This window comes from Podarcis bocagei (genome assembly GCF_964188305.1).
Source record: "Podarcis bocagei genome assembly, chromosome: 3".
Classification (NCBI taxonomy): Eukaryota; Metazoa; Chordata; class Lepidosauria; order Squamata; family Lacertidae; genus Podarcis; species Podarcis bocagei.
The window spans coordinates 90,900,376-90,921,954 of NC_138127.1; the positions used below are offsets into that span (position 1 = coordinate 90,900,376).

At 41.7% G+C, this 21,579-nt stretch overlaps 1 protein-coding gene and 1 long non-coding RNA gene across 5 annotated transcripts in view; one reads left to right on the plus strand and one right to left on the minus strand.

Moving 5' to 3' along the window:
- Window positions 1–13,735, plus strand: part of SOCS5 (suppressor of cytokine signaling 5) — a 28,870-nt gene extending 15,135 nt beyond the window's left edge. For both annotated transcript variants that reach the window (XM_081188655.1, XM_081188654.1), the window contains one exon: window positions 4,357–13,735. In XM_081188655.1, coding sequence (XP_081044781.1) covers window positions 4,369–5,967 — 1,599 coding nt within the window. In that variant the 5' untranslated portion in view covers window positions 4,357–4,368 and the 3' untranslated portion in view covers window positions 5,968–13,735. The remainder of the gene's footprint in view (window positions 1–4,356) is intronic.
- Window positions 1–21,579, minus strand: part of LOC308584221 — a 38,361-nt gene that overhangs the window by 8,782 nt on the left and 8,000 nt on the right. For all 3 annotated transcript variants that reach the window (XR_014006661.1, XR_014006662.1, XR_014006663.1), the window contains exons 2-3: window positions 21,132–21,308; window positions 17,310–17,367 (exon numbers count right to left, since the gene is read on the minus strand). This is a non-coding gene — a long non-coding RNA (uncharacterized lncRNA). The remainder of the gene's footprint in view (window positions 1–17,309; window positions 17,368–21,131; window positions 21,309–21,579) is intronic.

The following is a 21,579-nucleotide window of genomic DNA, read 5'->3' on the forward strand; positions in this document are numbered from 1 at the left end:
TGCTACTGTCAGTGTAATTTTTCTCGACTCAGAAACCCCTATAAAAAGAGTAAAACAAGGATGCCCTTTGTCCCCACTTTCATTTTCCTTGTCTATTGAACCATTGGTAATAGTAATTAGAAACAATGTGAATGTAGAAAGTGTAAAAAAAAAAAAAGTAAAATGCATACTATTATCCTTTTTTTGCCAGTGACATAGCTCTCATGTTATCAAAACCAGGATTGGCATTACCTGAAATTATATCAGAATTGAATAATTTTGACAGTGGCAGGCCTACACATAATGAAACCAGATATGAAATTATGTATATTGGGGTCCTCACACGGTCTCAAGTTTTCATACAAAGCATTGTGGGAGCTCAAAAGCTGAAATACCTGGGAATATTCATAACAGAAAACTTGTACTCTTTAAAATAAAAAAATTCCTTCCTGTAGCACCTTAAAGACCAACTAAGTTAGTTCTTGGTATAAGCTTTCGTGTGCATGCACACTTCTTCAGATATGCGTATCTGAAGAAGTGTGCATGCACACGAAAGCTTATACCAAGAACTAACTTAGTTGGTCTTTAAGGTGCTACAGGAAGGAATTTTTTTATTTTGACTATGGCAGACCAACACGGCTACCTATCTGTAACTTGTACTCTTTAAGTAAAGCAAATTTTGAGCCCTTGTTAGGCAAGGAACTGAAATCCTGGGAGGGTATAAACCTTTCTTGGTTGGGCCACATTGTGGCTGTGAAGATTTTAATCCTCCCACGTTTCACTATTTGAGGTCCTGCAAATAACTATAATAGGAACGTGGGTGGCGCTGTGGTCTACCACTGAGCCTTTTGGGCTTGCTGATCGGAAGGTCAGCAGTTCAGATCCGCACAATGGGGTGAGCTTCTACTGCTCTGTCCCAGCTTTTGCCAACCTAGCAGTTTAAAAGCACGCCAGTGCAAGTAGATAAATAGGTACCGTTGCGGCGGGAAGGTAAATGGTGTTTCTGTGAGCTCTGGCACTTGTCACGGTGTCCCATTACACCAGAAGCGGTTTAGACATGCTGGCCACATGACCCAGAAAGCTGTTTTTAGACAAACGCCGGCTCCCTCGGCCTAAAAACGAGATGAATGCCGCATCCCAGCCTTAGACTGGACTTAACCGTCCAGGGGTCCTTTATCTTTCACCTTAGTAAGTATAATGCTTTAACAACAAGTTTGGCAGAGATTATGGGGTAAATTCATTCATAGTGGAAAGAAAGCTTGGTTATGGGTAGTGGCTTGTTTCTGTGCTTTGCTTCATAGACTCTTAGAGCTCTTAGAGAAACAGAAAGAGAAATTCCAGGGTCCTGTAGGACCTTTCTTTTTAACTTTGGAGTAAGACAGATTGGCCCCATAATGACTGTGCTGTGCTTCCAATGCACAGTACATTATGTGAATAACCCCTAGCTCCAAGGTTAGGTGGAAGACTAGGGTTTACGTTTGTGGTTGGTGGCCCCTGTGAATTGTGGACCCCTGCCAGTTGACATAGCATATTGGGCACCAATGTCTTTCTTCAAGCTGTGCTCTGTCAAAGTATATTACGCCTTTACAGTTTCACATTTATTTCAAATTCATTGCTTCCTATTGGGCCCGAATTCTGTGAAATTGGGAAATCTATGTTCACTTTGCAGCCATCATTATCTCAGTCATCAAATAACTACTCTTAGTGTGCTGTCTAATGTGGTTGTAGTGGGGAACCATTTTTGTATGTCTGTGTATGTATTCTAGGTGTTTGTATGATTATATTAATCTATTATATACTTTTTAAATAGTTTAATGTATTTATAATTATTGTTTTAAATTTAAGTTGCTTGGAGACCTTTTAGGGAACAGGCATCTAATAAATCACAACGTATGGACTACTCACAAGTAACAAGGAGAAACTGACTAAGTGCTGGGGAGGGAGGATGAATGGTGAATCACACAATGGTATTGATTAGACTGACTCAATAAAGAGTTTGTCTTTGAAATGGCCCTGTTGCTAGGGGGAAGCTGCCTGCTCAGCCAATACCTTAATGGAAGGTTGATCACAATTTACAGTTGCAGAAACTAGAAACATTCAGCTCTAGTTTTCATTTTAAGAGCAAGTATTGGGGTAGATAGAAAACCCTGTCCAAGCAACAGCAAGTTGCCATCTGCCCATCCAATGTGGTTCTCCAGTTAATTTGTGCTTCGTAGGCCCCAACCACACACAAATGGCACACATGATACACTGATGCAGATATCTGGCTGACACACACTGCTCCTCCACCTTCTGTAAGCAACTTTGACATGTTGGCAGGGCTGCCTACCTGTGAATTCCCTGACATCACCATCACTGCCACCATCATTTTGTGTATGCTGCCTTTCCATAGGTATAACAATGCTCAAGGCTGCTTACAGCATGAAAAGATTTACATAATCACAAACACAACAAAAGTCATTTATAAATAAAACACATCAAAAAGTACACAACCAGGCAATTTTCACATAAATCATAAAAGATCTGAAAATAAAGATACAAAGAATTAATACCCATAACAGTGACACAAGTCCCCAAGCAATACCCCAAACCAAGAGTTTGTTCAGCAGCCTCAGCTTTTGTGACTGGAGTCAGTCAGGGCCCCGCCCCCTCAGGCTGGGTGGGAGAAGTCCAGCAAGGCAGGGAGCAGGAATCCCAGGACTGGCAAGGCACCAGGTGATCAATTTTACCTTTGCAGTGCAGGTTGCATTCAAGCAGCTTTGCAAAGGAAGGTCCCGGCCAATAGAAGTGGTGCTTGGAAGTTACAGCTGATCAGCACTGTCCTTCAAGCTCCATTTTTGGCAGGGGCTTGGCTGCACTCAAGAGTTTCTGATTGGGAACCCTGGAGTGTAGCCAATCCCAGTGGGACATGAAGTGACTGGTGATCAGCCTGCGATTAGTACTGACTTCAAGTCCCCCTTTCAACATGGCTCTAATTGGGGGCTTCTGAGTGGAACCAATGCCACCCAAAAGGGTTTTGCATTTGGTGGCAGATCTAAAAAGTACCAAATACAAGACTTGCTTACCAAGGAGCAATTGGGAGCACATTTTCAGGCTCCCCATGGTTCCTTTGCACCACCCGTGTCTTTATCTTTACATATGATGTCATGTGGGGTTGATGGATGTGACTTGGGGAAAATAGGATTGTGGCCCAAATTAGGATGCCTGCTGGACCTAATTAGGCTGCAGGCTCCCTGCTACTGCTCTAATGCATAAAGTGACTATAAACAGATACTAGATGAGCATCTGTCAAATAACAGTGTTAAGCGTGGGACAACCTGATGGTGTAGTGGATTGAGAACAAAATCAGCTGTATTACAATGTTATATCATTTTAATGGCAACTACAAAAATTGCTTACCTGGAAAACTAATCTTAGAAAAGGGATGTATATTTAGTAGTATTTTGATGTTGAGCAGCAGCTGGGGGAGAAGCAGGCAGCCAGCTCAAATGATCAGCCAACTCAGATCACCAACTGCTTTGTGGGTCATCGTTCAGAATTGTTGCTTCAATGTACTTACACATTGACAGGAATCTTTTCGCAGAGTTTGCTAATACTTTCAAGAATATTATGGATCCTGTTGTTTTTAGCTCTGCCATCGCATTCTCCTAGCTTTGATATTTTCTACTCAAAAGTCCAGTGTTGCAGAAAGACTATCATTTTTAAAAACATAATTTTTTGTGGTACATTAGTGTGAAACTTTCTGTTAGTGAACACCTAAAAAGCTAGTAAGCTGAATTTTAAAAAGTACTAGTCACAGATGATCCAAAATCTTCCTCTTGTTCTATAACTTTATCCTTTACTAAAGATGGGAAATCTAAATGAATATGAACGCTCAGTTTAATTGGGAACAGTAGCTGAATAACATCACCATGGAGGTTATATGAGCATGCATGTTATCCTACATTTTGTAGTATTTCTGTTTGCAGAAAAGAAGGCCTATGAAATGAATATTTTAATAAGGAAAGGGTGACACTAATGTTTCTTCCTCAGTTTCAACCTTATACATACACCTGTCCAAAGCCTATCCTATTTCTAAAGTTATAACTGAAACCTCTGCACTCCATTGCATAGAATATCATAAAAACTGAAGTGTTCATTATACATAGAAAATCCTAAATATTTTGGGTGTAGAGTATTTAAACTATTTGTTTTATTGTAAGCTACCATGAGGGCTCCATTGGGGTATATAAGGGGGAGCGATAAAAATATAAACCTTCCCCCTTAGCTTCTCATTTTGTTAATGAGTTGTCTTAACAAGTGTTCAGAAACTCATTTTGAGTCTCTATTCAACAGGTGACTTGACTAAAATATTGTCTTCCTGTGTTTGAAATTTAGGTGACCTAATCCATGGGTAAAGTTGGGAAGATGTGGAACAACTTCAAGTACAGGTGCCAGAATCTCTTCAACTCTGAAGGTGGAAACAGAAGTGAAAATGTAGATGTAAACTCTAATTGTTCTTCCATTAGAGATAAAAGTGTGTTTGTTCCTGATCCAGCTGCGCAACGACCCAGCAGCCCTTTAAGAGATGTTTCTTTACAACTGAGTCTAAACCCTTCAAAAAGCTCTGCAAGGAAAAATCAAAACTGTGCCGCAGAGATCCCACAAATTGTGGAAATAAGCATTGAGAGAGAGAGTGACTTGGGTGTTGGCACAGGAGCTAGACTTGCACGAAGAGATTCCTACTCAAGGCATGCACCATGGGGTGGGAAAAAGAAACATTCCTGCTCGACAAAAACCCAGAGCTCTTTGGATAGTGATAAAAGATTTGGCCGTTCTCGCTTGCAAAGGAGGGAGAGAAGATACGGCGTGAGCTCTGTTCATGACACGGACAGTGTCTCAAGCAGGACCTTTGGGAGTCGCTCTCTGCGACAAAGACTTCAGGATACTGTTGGCTTGTGTTTTCCTATGAGAACGTACTGCAAACCATCCAAACCTCTCTTTTCTAACAAAAGAAAGATCCATCTCTCTGAACTAATGCTAGAGAAATGTCCTTTCCCTCCTGGGTCAGATCTGGCTCAAAAATGGCATCTAATTAAGCAGCACACAGCCCCAGTGAGCCCCCACTCAACTCTCTTTGATGCATTTGATCCTTCCGTGGCTTCTACAGAAGATGAAGAGGACAGGCTCAGAGAAAGACGAAGGCTCAGTATCGAAGAAGGGGTTGACCCTCCTCCCAATGCTCAGATACATACCTTTGAAGCTACTGCACAAGTTAACCCGCTATATAAACTGGGACCAAAGTTGGCCCCTGGCATGTCTGAGCTGACTGGAGACGGGAGTTCAACGCCACAGGGCAGTTGCGACCTGGAGGAAGACACGACTACTCTTTGCTTGCAGTCGCGTAGGCAAAAGCAGCGCCAGGTATCTGGAGAGAGCCATAGCCACACCAGCAGACAAGGAGCTTGGAAAGTACATACTCAGATTGATTATATACACTGCCTTGTCCCAGACTTACTGCAAATTACTGGCAATCCTTGTTACTGGGGAGTGATGGACCGCTACGAAGCAGAAGCACTTCTGGAAGGAAAACCCGAAGGCACTTTTTTGCTCAGGGATTCTGCTCAAGAAGACTACCTCTTCTCTGTGAGCTTCCGCCGTTACAACCGGTCTCTGCATGCACGCATTGAACAATGGAACCACAACTTTAGTTTTGATGCTCATGATCCCTGTGTGTTTCACTCCTCCACTGTTACAGGGCTTCTAGAACACTACAAAGATCCTAGTTCTTGCATGTTTTTTGAACCTTTGCTTACAGTCTCCCTAAACAGAACTTTCCCTTTCAGCTTGCAATATATCTGCCGGGCAGTAATCTGTAGGTACACTTCGTATGATGGGATTGATTGTCTCCCTTTGCCATCAATGTTGCAGGACTTTCTAAAGGAATATCACTATAAGCAAAAGGTCCGAGTGCGATGGTTGGAGCGGGAACCAATAAAGGCAAAGTGAACAGAGTTCAGAGTCCCCAGTAAGCTCACTAGAAATATGTGCTTTTTTGTGCAAATACAGTATAACTGTGGTTAGCACATCAGTGTTCAGCTGCTTCTTCATCTTCTTTTGCAATATGGTACTTTAAGCTTAATGTGCTTCTGAGTGTGTTCAGATGCTGCCTGCTATTAATCAAGCTTAGTTGTGAATATCTCTTGAAACAATATGTTGAACACAAATTCACACATTTTTAAATGCGGGCTTGCAGATTATAATTGTCTGGTTCTGAAATACACTATTTTCTTTCCGCAATTCCTATAGTTATTATGCAAAGCAGCCATTGAGTATTTTCTAAGTTCCATTCAATTTCAGGAGTCAGAACAAAGTGAGTTGCTGACTTTTTTTCATTTTTGAACATTTGAACACCAGCAGTTGTGTTCCAGTGTAGTTGCTTTCTTAGTACATTTTAAAGTTCAGTTTTTCCCCATGACAATTTTCACATTAAAGCTATTCTAAAATGAAAAATCATGAGCAACTAGGGAAACTGCTGTCACCTAGCACTTCTAAGAATTGATCACGTACATTAATGAGCACTTATATGCATCTACTCGGCACCAAACTCTGGTTTTTAAAAGGGCTGTATCCTAATTAAGTATACTTTAGTGTATGATTGTTTGAGTGCTAATAGATTAATCAGCCAACTAAGTTTGCATTAATTTGCATATCACTAAAATAGTAATCATATGCAAGAAAAAGTAAACACATACTTTATTTATTTTATAATGATGCTTACATGTGCCTGCTGTGATACCTTGAAAGGGGCATCTCTTATGGCAGTGGTCACCAACCTTTTTGGATCTGGGGGCACATTCTGAATTTTGAGAAGATACCAAGGGTACCAGTTAGGAAATGGCTACCACCAGGGGTGTAGCCTAACACATAATGGCTGCCACCTTCAAAAGAGAAGAAAAAGAAAAGAAACAGGAACATAAAATAGTTCAAATATGGGAAAATCCGTTCAGGTTTTTAAAATATATATATATATGTGCGTAATCAGAGATAAAAAGACATAATGCTGACTCACAAGTATTTTTCCCTATCTTTATGGAGAAGAATATAATAGAAAAACACTGAAAATACAGAAAGGACTCACCAGAGAAGTAGTTGAACAATACTGTTGCAGAGTAGTGTGATTTTAAGGCTGACTCATCTACAAGCATCTCAAAACTAGGGATGTATGAGGATACGAGGATAATGATTTTTCTGCCTTTGCACTAAGCCCTCATCTCTCCAGACAACCTGGGAGCAATCCCTGTGGGCCAGGCAGGAGGGAAAAGTGATAACACTGATTCCTCTGAAATGACTCCCTCCCCCCCAAAAAAAACAACAACTTGGAAACAATCAGGAATAATGTGGTGAGGATGGTGATGTTGATGTTGATAATAATGATGCCTCTGCATTACCCCACCCCTCAAGAATGTAACAACTCGGAAACAACCAGGAAAATTCTTAGCATCATTATTATTACCACCACCATTATGATGTCTCTGTACTGGGCTCCCCACTTCAAACAACTTTGGACAATCCTTGCTGTAGGGCATGTAGCAGGGAGAAAAAGGGTTGCCATATCCTTAGCCCCTCCCCGAGTTCAACAGAGGCTTCTCTCAAGCAGCTGTGTGGTCCACATGCCGGCAGGCAGCAAACACGTATTGCAACAATGGGAGGCTTGCCATCTTGCTCCCCCCACCCCACATTTTCAAAAAGTTTCTTAAGCAACTATCCACAGACTGTTTCACGTGGCCAGCAGGCAGCAAAACTATTAATTCCTGGGCTGCTTCCCCTACTCCAAACGTATTTTTAAAAGCCTCTCAAGTAGCAGCCTGTCAACTGCTCTATGTGGCTGGCAGGCAGCAAAGTAAATGTAGCTGCAAACCACCCAAGGAGTAGGAAACAAGACAGTAACAGGAAAAGTGCAGGAAGCAGGAAACGGCACCTCTTTGGGACCCTTTGCCTGCTGTCCAAACAATTTATCAGGCACAACTCTGACTACACTCATTGACTAAAAACACTGGCAGTGGGAGCAGCCGGGCTGGTTCATTTCAGGTTGGTTGCTTAGAAGAGCACCTGCACCTTCTGCTTCATATCATCTTTTCTAGGATGGCTAGAGTCCTGTGAAAGAAAGAAAGAGTTGTGGGTAGGGGCAGCCTGGAGGCACCAGTGAAGGCCGTCTCAGGCACCCAGTTGGCAACACCCCTCTCCCCAAAATCCTACAATATGACTCAGAAGGATGAGTTCCTCTTCTAAGATGTTGCACAGTTTGTGGAAGTGCTTAAAACTTGCACATTTTCTAAAAATCTGCTATACAGTTAATTGGGGTCACCTTAATCAGATGGATTGTAGTCAGTTGTCTTAAGCATTGCAGCCCTAGTTTAAAAAAAGTAAAGTTTAGTATACACAGCGTTTCAGTAACTTCTGTCTAACACTGCAAGCCTTCACAGAAGTAAGATTCATTAAATTCAGTGGGACTAAACTCCTAGATAAGCGTACGTAGGATTGCAATTTCAGTCAACCGCTGCTGGTAAGTCGTGATGATGAACTTGACTCAACTATAAGAAACGTGACAAGTAGTAATTGGAGCTTTGCATTAACTGATTTTTGAAGGGTTCAAAACAGTATTTTTAACTGTCTGCTAAAAACTAATGGCCATCTAGCTTAGTTATGACTTAAAAGCTGATCCAGAAAAGATAATGTTCTGTTCTGCTTCTTTCCCTCCACCCTACTCAACGCATCATACGTAAAGTTTCAGGCTTCATATAGGTACTATTGTATTTGTGAATGGTGTAGCACCTTCTTTTGGTAAGTTGTAGATTGTGTTCTCCTTGAGCAAAAAACTTTTGAAACTTGTTCTTTTGCTTCTGGTTCTCCCCCCCCCCCCCTTGTGGACAGAACATAACCTGTTTTGTCCTAGTTGTGTTTGCACTAAAATTTGTGTTGGAGTACAGAGTCCCTTGTTTTTTGCTTGTGTATCTTGTACCAATGACTAGTGCTCCCTAGGTTCTTAACCAGTTGACAGTGACTGTGAGGTAGGAAAACATCAAAGCTGCGTATACAAGAAGAGTTATACTTGTATGCCAACACTAACCAGTTTATCAATGTGTGTTTTTCCTCCGCTTGCTGTGCCTTGTTACAGCTTTTTTGTGCTAATAAAGTACAGTATTTTCAGTGTTATACTTGTATATTTGCTCTTTTATATTTGCAGAGCGTCTCTTGTAGCAGTTAACCTTTTTTTATATAAAAAAAGCTTTCTCTTACGTTTAGTTTAGCTTGCACAAATGTACAATTGAATGATTACTTGACATGTCACCAAATTTAAGCATAAATGAAATTTTCTAGAACACCCAAATACAGATGTTTCCAAGCATTTGGGGCCATTTCACACATTGCATGGAGGCAACTGTGGGTTTTCCATGGGATACGCTTGACAACTGGTGCAAATCCCAGCTCTCTAGTGTGGATCTGAATGGGGTGTGCTTTTTACACCCACACATTTCATTTTTCGATGTGTGCTTCTATCGAAGGTGCGTATCTTAAAAACAACAATGTAATGCTTGAAGTGGCCTTTGGTTTTCATTGCAATACCATAGAATAGTGGGTCTGCAGTATCTGGCCACTTCAAAAAGGCAATTATATATGGAAAACCCTTCTAGGTAAGAAGTATAAACACTATGTGTACATCATTTCATGTACACAAACACAGGTTTTGCCTGTTACACTTGTGTTTGTCCATACATTTCTTAAGCTAAATATAGATTATTCACAAGATGCATTCATTCAAAGGCTTTTTGGCACCTTGGAATGAAATGCAATTCATTTTTTTATTTTTGCTTTCTTTTATTATATAAAAGAGTCATAAGTTATTGTGCATTATATTTGAAGTTTGACATAATAGCTTGTCATTTTTGAAGTGGACCTAAGATCAGGTGATGTTTCTGGATATAATTGGTTAGCTATTTGCCATGTGTGGCAGTGGTAAAGGGCATTATTTATACCCTTCCTCAGCGCCTGGCAAAACAATTGCATTTTTATTTTTGCACTAATGAGTTTGCAAGGAATGGATTGAATAGATGCTACAGAATCAGTGGTTAAAAAAAGGTTTTGAAATACTGTTCCAGACATCTTTTATGGTAGATGGCTAGGCTACAATCCTCTAATGTCCTTCCTGGGAGTCCAACAGAACTTGGTGAGTTTTACTTTTGAGGGATCATATATAGGATTGCACTGTAAATTGAGTTAATTTTTCAGTATTGTCCACCTGCAAGACAAGTAATCCATTTAGAAACATTTGCCTGGTATCCTATTTTGTGTAATTTTTCTTTCAGAGAAGAACAGAGGAAAGAAAGTGTGCATCCGGCCTCTGCATAGATAAGATTCACATGTCGAGTGCCCACTGTATTTTAGATATTGGCGAAAGTTGTGTAGCTCACAAGGATTGCTGCTTGTAAGTGTCTGAACCTGGCCAGATTCTTTTTACCAAAGAGGTTGAAGGAACATGTTGCTGCTTATAATCCAAACTAAAACAATTGAACCAAAGTATCTTCAGCATAAGCTATTTGGGTATAATATGCAATGCCAGAGATCATGAAAATGTATATAATTTAGCAGCAGTTACTCATAATTTTTTTAATGCAGTGTAGTCTCAATATACAGAATTGTCCAAAGTCTGTCTACTTCAACACCAGAAAGCTATTGAAAGGAGTTTATTTAGACTCCCAGAGAGCACTTTAAATGGGCTAGTTTGGAAAACTCTCATTAGGCTAGGGCTGAGGAGAACACATAAATGTATAGGAGCCAGCATCAAATTTGAAGTTTCCGGGCATTTAGGATTATCCAACTTTGCATTAATTGTATCAAATGTGCTTTCAAATGTCAGATTTCCAATGTGGAATTTCTTTTTGCTCTGAACATGTAAGTACTTTTCACTAATGTTAAATGTCAGCATGTTATAACTGTTGGGTTTGTGTGTGGGTCTGTATTACTGAATATGCAAACTTTTGGTTTATGAACTGCGCTAAAACTAGCTGCTTACATTAAAATGGGAAAAAAGTAACCAGCATGAAATTGTGCCCAAGTGTACTTTCCCTGCTTTTTCACGCTCCGTCAATTTATGTTAAATTCTACAATGGTTGGGTTTTTTCCCCTCTGTTGGTGAATGTGTGTTTAGTGTGAATTCCTTCAAAACGATTCAGATCAGGAACTTGCTTTTTGTACTACAAGAAACATGTTAAAAGTGTCATTCACATTCAGTGGAAATAATTGCACTTAATTTTTGTAGGAATTTGTTGCTATTTTACTTGCTGCAGTATCCTTCTTGTGCTTAGCTCAGTGGCTCACAAACTGTGGGGAGAGGGCCCCCTGGTGGTGGGAGGGCAGAATTCATGGAGGGGGGAGGATCTTGCAGAATGCAGATTGATAGACAGACGTCATCTTCCAGGCAACAGGTTTTAGCATCTCAGCTGCTGCCAAAACTGTCATGCAAACTGGAAGCTACAGAGAGATTGGAAACATAGGGATGCTTCTGACCATAGCAACTACTCTGCCTCCTTTCCTGGCTGGCTAACTTTTATGTGTGAGTCTTGAGATGCCTTGTTTAGTTCTCTAATAATGGACCAATGCCCCGACCAAAAATCCTTTTTATTTTATTGAAAATACTCATGCACCACCTCTCTGCTATCTCCAACTCTCCCCAGCCCCCCAGGTAGCTTTCAGTCACACTTAAAAACAGCTGTCATAATAAACAAAATGGACGTGGGTGGCGCTGTGGTCTAAACCACAGAGCCTAGGGCTTGCTGATCAGAAGGTCGGCAGTTTGAATCCCCACGACGGGGTGAGCTCCTGCTGCTCGGTCCCTGCTCCTGCCAAGCTAGCAGTTTGAAAGCACACCAAGTGCAAGTAGATAAATAGGTACTGCTCAGGCGGGAAGGTAAACGGTGTTTCTGTGTGCTGCTCTGGTTCGCCAGAAGCAGCTTAGTCATGCTGGCCACATGGCCCGGAAGCTGTCTGCAGACAAACACTGGCTCCCTCAGCCAATAAAGCGAGATGAGTGTCGCAACCCCAGAGTCGTCTGTGACTGGACCTAACGGTCAGGGGTCCCTTTACCTTTAATAAACATAAAACGGTGAATATAAAGCTAAAAAGTCCAAACAGCCAATAAAATTAATAAATAATGTCACCAAACATCTCAAATGGTGCCAAAAGCCCTGGTGAATCAAAAGAGTTTTAACAAGCACCTGAACATCAGTTGTGTGGGTACTTGACAGATTTTTCTGGAGAGAGAAGCCTGACTGACGCATGAAATCAGACATTAGTAGAGGAAAGGAGGAGAGCTCAGCAGTTGCAGCTGTATGCAAAGATAGCATTTGCTTAACTGTGGGATGTGTGTGTGCACTCAAAGGTCGGGGTTTAGAAGGGGGGGGGCGTGTCCAGAAAGTTTGAGAAACACTGGCTTAGCTATATACAAGCCCAGTTGCATTTTGATTGACATTATTTCTGGTGCTACACTGTAAATTTTGAATAACAAGAAAACGATTAAGGCAGTGCTCGGAAGGCTGTCCCATCTTGTGAGAAGGAATCTAAAGTCGAGGCCTCTTCTGTACACGCAGTGCTTCAAAGTTGGTTTTGGTCTGCTATGTACACTTTTTTCCTACAAGTGGTTAATGTTTTCTTCTGCGGTCTTGAAGCAGATCACACCTCACCTTGTTAATCAGGACAAATTGGGCATTACTATTTAGTCTCCAGTAAATTAGGGGGCAGGGTGAATGTGTTCCTTCTGGAACAATAAACCATTAGCAAAACTTTTTCTCAGATTTTTGGAAGGAGGTTTGCTGCTCTCTGTTCCATGTCAGAAAGAGGTAGAAACAAGTGTGACCTAACTCCTGAGAAGTCTTTAAGAATACCATAAAGTAGGATGTCTCACTGAACTGCAGATACCGTATTTAAAAAAACAAAACACAATTTGAGGCTAATGTCACATTCTGTTGATTCTTTTTGATAAATATGTACAATATGCACAATGGTGGTTTTTTTAAAAAAAAATGCAGACCTACTTTGGCTTCTTGCTGCAGGTAAGAATTTGGGCTCAGATTAATAGAAACTCCTTCATTTCTGCAAAGATCTGATTCCTTCCCCTATAAGGTTATGTTGCTCTAGTGGTGTGGAATCATTATTCCTTCAGATAAGTTAAGCATGCATAATATGGCTGGCAAAAGATGACTTCCCTGCCCCACTTCTTCCTGTTGGTAGTCCCCCCCCCCCCATCAATAATTTTGGGGAGCTTGGTAGGGGTGCTGCCCATCAGAGGGAGGGAGGAAGTTCTGCCTGTCTGCTTATTCAAGTTTAACTCTGTTTATAACATGATGGGTTTTTAACAGCATCGTGCCTGGTGTTTGAACTAGATTGGTACAATTTTACCACATGGGAATAGCAATCTCAGGCTGGTTTAGAGGTGTGTAAGATGTGCATTATTGTGGAAGAACTGTGATCTCTATTGTACATGATGTCAGAAAAGGAGATTTTACACTGTTGCATTGGAATGCTAGCCTTATGAAAGCATAATTGCTAAAGGACAGTGCATATTTTTTTCTATCTATAAAAGCAAAACTTCAGAACATACACTCACTCATCCACTCAGACTATGCAGTTCTATTGTGAAGTTCTGGCAATAACGTCGTTATGAAATCGTCAGCAGCTCTGATAAGCTACTTATGCATTGAAACTCATTTCCTAATAAACATAAATGAAAATAATTAAAGTTGTTTGAACCTCTGTCACAACGACAATTTTACTATCAGTATGCTTTATTCAAGTGTGCAGGTAGATGCAGTAATTGTGGTTTTTATATTGCTCCTGTATTTATTTATTTTTCTTTTGGTCAAAGGTAAATTTTGAATGGTGACATTTTTCTCTTTCTCCATTTCATAGCTACCGCTTGTATTAAGTCTAAACTTTTGCCAGACATGGCATTGGCCTCCAAGCAATATCATGGATTGCATTGCTCTTTATTTTTGAATACATAGTTCCATCTAGCACATTTTTAAAAGTCTATTCAAACCACACATGCATTGTGTTATTTCCATAGCGCAGATTTGGGAAAGGATGGCATGGAGGGATTTCCAAAGACTACCGAGTTCATGATGTTAGATGGATTCCAAACTGAATTCCTAGTTCATCACTCTCTGAGACAGTATACAGTACTAGCACAGTATGGAAACTAGGCTCTAGGATGGGGAAGTATTTTGCAGGAGGAGATTTCCATTCCATGAATAGTAGAATTGTGGGCAAGGCCACCTAATGATTTGGTGACTGAGGTGAGCTTCAAGCTAAGGCCTTTTTGGCTCACATTCTCAGTCCTTCCTTTCTGGCAGTGTTTTATGCCAAAATGACATTGGTAGAGAGAGAGCCACTTTATTGTGTACGGTATAAACAATAAAAATATCAAAACACACCTTTGGAGAGAGAATTCTTCCCGCGTTGTAGTAATTGTCCAAAATTACATTGGTGTGAAGACCTTAACACAGTAGCAAAGTGGCTTGAGAGATCACGATATTACTTAATAGCATAATTAAGAGTTGGATAATCGCATGGTTGTGGGTAGAGAGGGCATTTTGCTCTGCTACCGCTACCATCGACAGCAGCTGAAGTTTACAATTGGTAGATGATACTTAGTGATTCCATCTGGACGCAGGAACTTCTTGGCAATAAGGAACTGGTCCTTTCGTTCAGCATCTTTCTGTATATTTCATGTCGTTTTTAACAAGTTCGTTTAATGAACTTTTGTTGCCTGGATGTATTAAGGTGCATAACAAGTTTTAAAACGAAGTGAACTCTAGCCCTTAAAAATTTGGGATCTGATCGTAAAATGCCGCATTTCCTGAAAATTAATCAAGTTATTACTAACAGGTTTTCTGAACGGTAGTGCAGTGCTGTTCCTTTTAAATTAAGCTGAGCCTGCAATCCTCATCATGAAAAAGCCCCACTGAACCCAATAAAACTATTTTGCAGTGAACATACAAAGGATTTCATTGCAAAAGAAGTGTGAGGTGATGCACTGTTTGAGCCCGCTATTTCTGTTTGGAAGAATTAACTTTAGTAGCTGGCCTACTTTGATTGCCAAAGTGATCTAGGAAAAAATAATATCCTGCTTTATCATTAACAACCGATTATGAGCCCTACTCATAAAAATAAACTATGGGGCAGCAGATGCATTAAATGCTTTGCTCAGTACGAGATGACGGAAGAGCTGGTGACTGGTATACATGGCTGCCAAGTTGGTAGATTTAAAAGATGCTGGAAAATGAACATAAGAATAGCGCTGCAAGATCAGGCCAAAGGCTTTTCTGTTCTCACAGTGGCCAACCATAGATCCCTGTGGAAAAGCCTACAAGCAGGATTCAAGGGCAATGGCGCTCCCTGCAGTTTCCAGCAACTGGTAAAGGTAAAGGGACCCCTGACCATTGGGTCCAGTCGTGACCGACTCTGGGGTTGCGGCGCTCATCTCGCTTTATTGGCCAAGGGAGCCGGCGTACAGCTTCCAGGTCATGTGGCCAGCATAACTAAGCCGCTTCTGGCGAACCAGAGCAGCGCACGGAAACGCTGTTTACCTTCCCGCCGGAGCGGTACCTATTGATCTACTTGCACTTTGACATGCTTTCGAACTGCTAGGTTGGCAGGAGCTGGGACCGAGCAACGGGAGCTCACCCCGTCACGTGGATTCGAACCGCCAGCCTTCTGATCGGCAAGTCCTAGGCTCTGTGGTTTAACCCACAGCACCACCCCCATCCCTCCAGCAACTGGTTTTATTTATTAAATTTACATTTCAAGATCACAGGGTGCTTTACAGTAAAAACAGAAAACAAACCCACAAAATACATAACATCCTCCCACCATTCCTCTTCCATGAATTCCTCTAATCCCCGCTTCAAAGCCAACTGAACTTTGCAACAACCCGACTGGGATGGCTTTAAAAGGGACTGAGCATATTTATGGAGGAAAATATGTCTATCGATCTTGGCTAGCCATGAATGCCAGTTTCTGGGAGAGTGCTGTTGTGTTCATGGCAGCGGCAGCAGCTGCCAATTGGTACTAGTAGGGCAAGTGGCCTCAGACCCTTGAGACGGAACACAAAGTGTTGTGGTGTGTAGCCATTAATTTCTCTTAATTCTCAAGTTGGGAGCAACCATTACATCTTGTGGAAGCCATTTCCTTGAGCTGTGTAAAAAAAAAAAAAAAACACTTCTCCCCAATCTCCCAACAGTCAGCTTTGCTGCATGGCCCTGAATTCTCATATTAATGAGGGAGGTAGAAAAACTTTCTATCTACTCTTCCCCATGCCATGCTTCAGCCTTTCCATAAATACACGTGGACGTGGGCAGGTATACAAGATAGTAGGAACTTGAGACCACTGTGTTTCCCTGATTATTGGCTGGTTTTCTATTTGTTGGAGGCAGAGGCAGCGAAAAGCCTATGCCATCATCAATAACGATGGTCAATCAGCTTCTCTAGTGCACTTCCTGATTGGTTTATCTGCAAGTGCTTCAGTTTGATATCATATATAGTGAGAGCTGGACCATAAAGAAGGCTGATTGCCGAATAATTGATACTTTTGAATTATGGTGCTGGAGGAGACTCTTGAGAGTCCCATGGACTGCAAAAAGATCAAACCTCTCCATTCTGAAGGAAATCAGCCCTGAGTGCTCACTAGAAGGACAGATCCTGAAGCTGAGGCTCCAATACTTTGGCCACCTCATGAGAAGAGAAGACTCCCTGGAAAAGACCCTGATGTTGGGAAAGATGGAGGGCACAAGGAGAAGGGGACGACAGAGGACGAGATGGTTGGACAGTGTTCTCGAAGCTACCAGCATGAGTTTGACCAAACTGTGGGAGGCAGTGGAAGACAGGAATGCCTGGCGTGCTCTGGTCCATGGGGTCATGAAGAGTCGGACACAAGTAAACGACTAAACAACAACAGCAACACCACACACACACACACACACCTATCATATACAGATAGGTAGCCGTGTTGGTCTGCCATAGTAAAAAAAAAAAAATTCCTTCCAGTAGCACCTTAAAGACCAACTAAGTTAGTTCTTGGTATGAGCTTTCGTGTGCATGCACACTTCTTCAGATACTCTTAATTCTCAAGTTGGCACCAACCATTACATCTTGTGGATTAAGGTATCTGAGAATTAAGGTATCTGAAGAAGTGTGCATGCACACGAAAGCTCATACCAAGAACTAACTTAGTTGGTCTTTAAGCTGCTACTGGAAGGAATTTTTTTTATTTACACCTATCATAGTTTGCAACATACCTCCTGTCTTTCTTGCAATGGTGTATATTCCACCTTCATTTTTCTCCCCCAGGAGCTGCTGCTTTTTTAAAAAAAAAAATTCCTCACTGTTCACCATATTTGGGAAAGGGATACATATTTTAGCCCAAGGTCAAGATTAGCTAGCAATCAGTGGGTGGGTTAGCCTTAATTTTGGAATATATTCCTTTGCAGCACATTCACTCTGGCACAAATCTGTCGCGTCTGCTTTCTGTGGCCTGAAGCGTCGACTCGATTTAGGGAGAGGTATGAATTATGCACTTTGCAGAAGCAAGGAGATGTGGGCTTGGATCTTTTAGCTTTCTTGTGCAAAACCATTTGAACTTTGATTTTGGGCTTTTGTAATTCAGATAGTAGTTATAAACTCATTTTGCTAATGGCTGCTTCACGTCCTAGATTATGTAAGTAAGCATTACTTTTACTTCTTCACAAAACAATGTGTTTGTGATTGTTATTTTTAAGGGGGGGGTAATGCCAGGGAAAATTCAGTCTGCCTTAAAGCAACCTGGTTTATTGTTTCTAGAAGGTTAACCCAACCTTGTCTTAGTTTCCAAGTTTAAAGCTGCAAAGTATGGTATTCTGCCGATCTCATTCACAAGGGATAAATAACAACAGTATAACCTCTCCTTGTGCCTAAATCCATTCCTACAAAGAGCACGTTCCAGCAAGGCAAAAACACGGGGGTTGAAGCAGGCACCAGTGATGTTGTGGCCTTGGGAAGGAGATGTTTCATGGAGATAATTCTGAGGGCCAGTCAGAGAAGTCTGCAGCCTTGGGCTTCCCCATCCCTGAAGTCCAGAATATCTACACATTTCATACAAGATCATCTGCCGAAGCTGCACATGCTTTTGTAGCCTCTACGTAGTTTGGTTTCTCAGTATGCTTCATTTCAAAAAGAAGAAGCTTTCATCTTTGGTCTCTCCCCCGCACCCTAACCCAGCCTTAGACAAAGATTGCAGTGTTCCTTCAAAGTCTGAACATGAATCTACATCTGGAAACACTTAAGTGCAGTTAAAAAAAAAAAAAAAAGAAAGCCTTATTCCAGAGAGTCAACATTGAAAATGTGCTTGGTGCTTAAAATGCAAACTAATAAACTGATATTTCCAGTTAGCCTCCTTGAGCAGAGCTGCAAGCCAGGAGCTTTCTAGGGAGGTGGGTACAAAGTCTGCCTTGAAAGCCAAACCACTCCAAGCTACTTCCTCGGGAGACTAATAACCTGCCGTTGATTAAAACTGAATGTCTGGCAATAACTTTATTCTTGTCCTTATAGAAAGCAAATAATGTGCTGTTTTAAGCCGGCCTGAGAGATATGTTTATCATCAGAAAGTAAACTTTGGCCTTTAGGATGCACGGTGATTTTTTGTGCCTTAGTGGTCAGTTTCTGCCCTGGTCACTGACACCGCATAACATTTGCACAGTGCAGAAACAGGCATTTGAGTTGAACCAAATAAGGTGCTGATTACAAGAGACTAGTTTCATCCCAGCAGGCTTGCAGCTGGATGACCCGAGTTCAAATCCTGACACGTCCCATAAGTGAGTGGACAATGTGCAGGTTGTCAGCTTTTAGCCTCTCCTTCCACTTGACACCATTTTCCAAGGAACTTGGCAAGCTTTTCCCTAGATGGCTGAGACTCCCCACCTTAATGATAATAATAATAATAATAATAATAATAATAATAATAATAATAATAATAATAAATATATATTTATATCCCGCCCTCCCCAGCCAAAGCCGGGCTCAGAGCGGCTAACAACAGTAAAATAATACAGCATTCTAAAATCAATTCATTTTAAAATCAGTTCAAATCAAATTAATGGCAACCATTGAGCTAGAGTTCTGTGAGGATTACCAAAGGAGGGGGTCAGGCTGTGCCTTGGCCAAAGGCCTGGTGGAACAGCTCTGTCTTGTTGGCTCTGCGGAAAGATGTCAAGTCCCACAGGGCCCTAGTCCCTTGCGTTCCACCAGACTGGAGCCACAGCCGAAAAAGCCCTGGCTCTGGTTGAGGCCAGCCTAACCTCCCTGTGGCCCGGGACCTCCAAGATGTTTTTATTTGAAGACCATAAGGCTTCTGCACTCTCATTTAGCAAAGCGTTGCTCAGGAACCCTGGGAGGCAAGTTATAAAAGTCTCTGCCAGGTCACTGTGTTCAGGCAGCACAGATGAAGCAAGTATGCCCATGGGATGGAGAAGCGGTTCTTTTGCAAGAATGACAAAAGCCCACACTGAAGTCTGGAGGGTCTGAAAGAGCCGGTCAGATTGTATTAGGTTCAAGGGGCTTGGTAAAGGGTAAGATCACGAGGGAGGTGCCGGCATTTCTTGGAGACTATTTACATTTTAAAATAAGGCTCCGGCTACTTTTAATGGGGGTGGGGGTATATGGAGCTGCTTTGGGAAACTATTCAGAAGTGGCAACTGGTGGCAAATGCACCATCAGACCTTTTGTAGAATATTGGACCAAGAAAGCAAGCTGGGCAGGCGCAGTGTGTTGCTAATCTCTGTCCCCCCTCGCCCCACTCTTTCTCCATTTATTTGCCTTTAGCCGCGCTGGGATTTGCAGTCGTTTGCAAAAGTTACAGCTTATCTCTGCGCTGTTGGGAAACTTCCTGTGCTGGTTTTGCAGACCTCTTGACGAGCTGTGAAAGGCAGAGGAATGGGTCGAGCTGTTCTTCCACACCCGACAGCTCTCCTGTTTTTGCTTTGGATCAATTTCAAGAAGGCTAGGCATGTCGGTCTGTTGCAGTAGAAGAAACAAAGGGGCTCACTGATGTCTGTTTGTGAGTTCAGCTGTGGTGGACAGGGGAGATTGGGTTGGATGAGTTTTCAGAGCCCCAAAAGGTAAAAGTAAAGGGACCCCTGACCATTAGGTCCAGTCGTGGCCGGCTCTGGGGTTGTGGCGCTCATCTCGCTTTATTGGCCGAGGGAGCCGGTGTACAGCTTCTGGGTCATGTGGCCAGCATGACTAAGCCGCTTCTGACGAACCAGAGCAGTGCACGGAAATGCCGTTTACTTTCCCGCTGGAGCAGTACCTATTTATCTACTTGCACTTTGACGTGCTTTCAAACTGATAGGTTGGCAGGAGCAGGGACTGAGCAACGGGAGCTCACCCCGTCGCGGGGATTCGAACCACCGACCTGATCGGCAAGCCCTAAGCTCTGTGGTTTAACCCACAGCATCACCCGTGTCCCTTCAGAGTCCCTACAACCATCTGATTCTTTGATTGCGATGGTGGGATTTACAAAACTGGTCGAACCAGTAGGCCTGCTGGGGGATAAGGCTTTCAGCAGCTACAAGCTATAAAGGGTCCATGCTCAGAGTGACATAACACCACAGAAGTCCACATTTCCATCAAGTGTAGAAGTGAACATGGGATGAACAACCATTTACCATAGCACATTACTTTGTTTTATTCAAAACTAAATATATTTTTATGCAGTGCTTTTTTTCTTTAGAAATGTTTGGGTACTCTCATTTTGTCTCAAGAAAACCACCATTTTATAGTACAAATCAGGGGAAATAAAGACAGTAAATGGACAAAAGTACAAAGATTCACAAAATGTTTTGGGGTATGCGTCCCCCCAGAAAAAGCACTGTTTTTATGGCTTTTCTTCTTAAAAGTTGAACAACTAATATGAAACCAAAGAAACGCTCCCTCTTCGTAACTGTGACACACCACGGAATGCAGCCATTATATAGCACATCAGAGAAAAGGGAGAATCCAGATGATCCAACACAAGAAAATAAAAATAACAACACAGTGTCAGAAATCAAAGCAGCCAAAAGATTTTATATGCTGTAGGAACCCACCTGTGGTTCGCCTGGTTCAAATGTGAAATAAAACAGTTCAGTTCCACCATAAATTTGTCCATGGATGTATTTTGGATTCATCTTAATCTCTGGGTTTCCAAGAAGAATTCAATTTGGAGCCACCACAGTACTTTGGAGGTGGTAAAAATCCATTGGAAACTTGGTTGTTTGACAAAGCTATAAAAAAAAGATTATGAAGTACTCAAGAGGAAATAAAAATGGAGTACATGATTGCCTCATGTATTTTAATTTTAATTTTATTTATTTGGATGATTTCCCCTAGATTTTTGTGTGGTTTATATCTCATCTTGCCGTTTACTGGAGACAGTTGCTGCTATCTTTGTCCAGCATGTGTCTCTTGATTTGTTGGTAGCATTTAAATCAATGGCACTGATGATCTGAACTCTTGCTCCTTTTGGAACACCTGAGCAACCTGCTGTAACAAAAG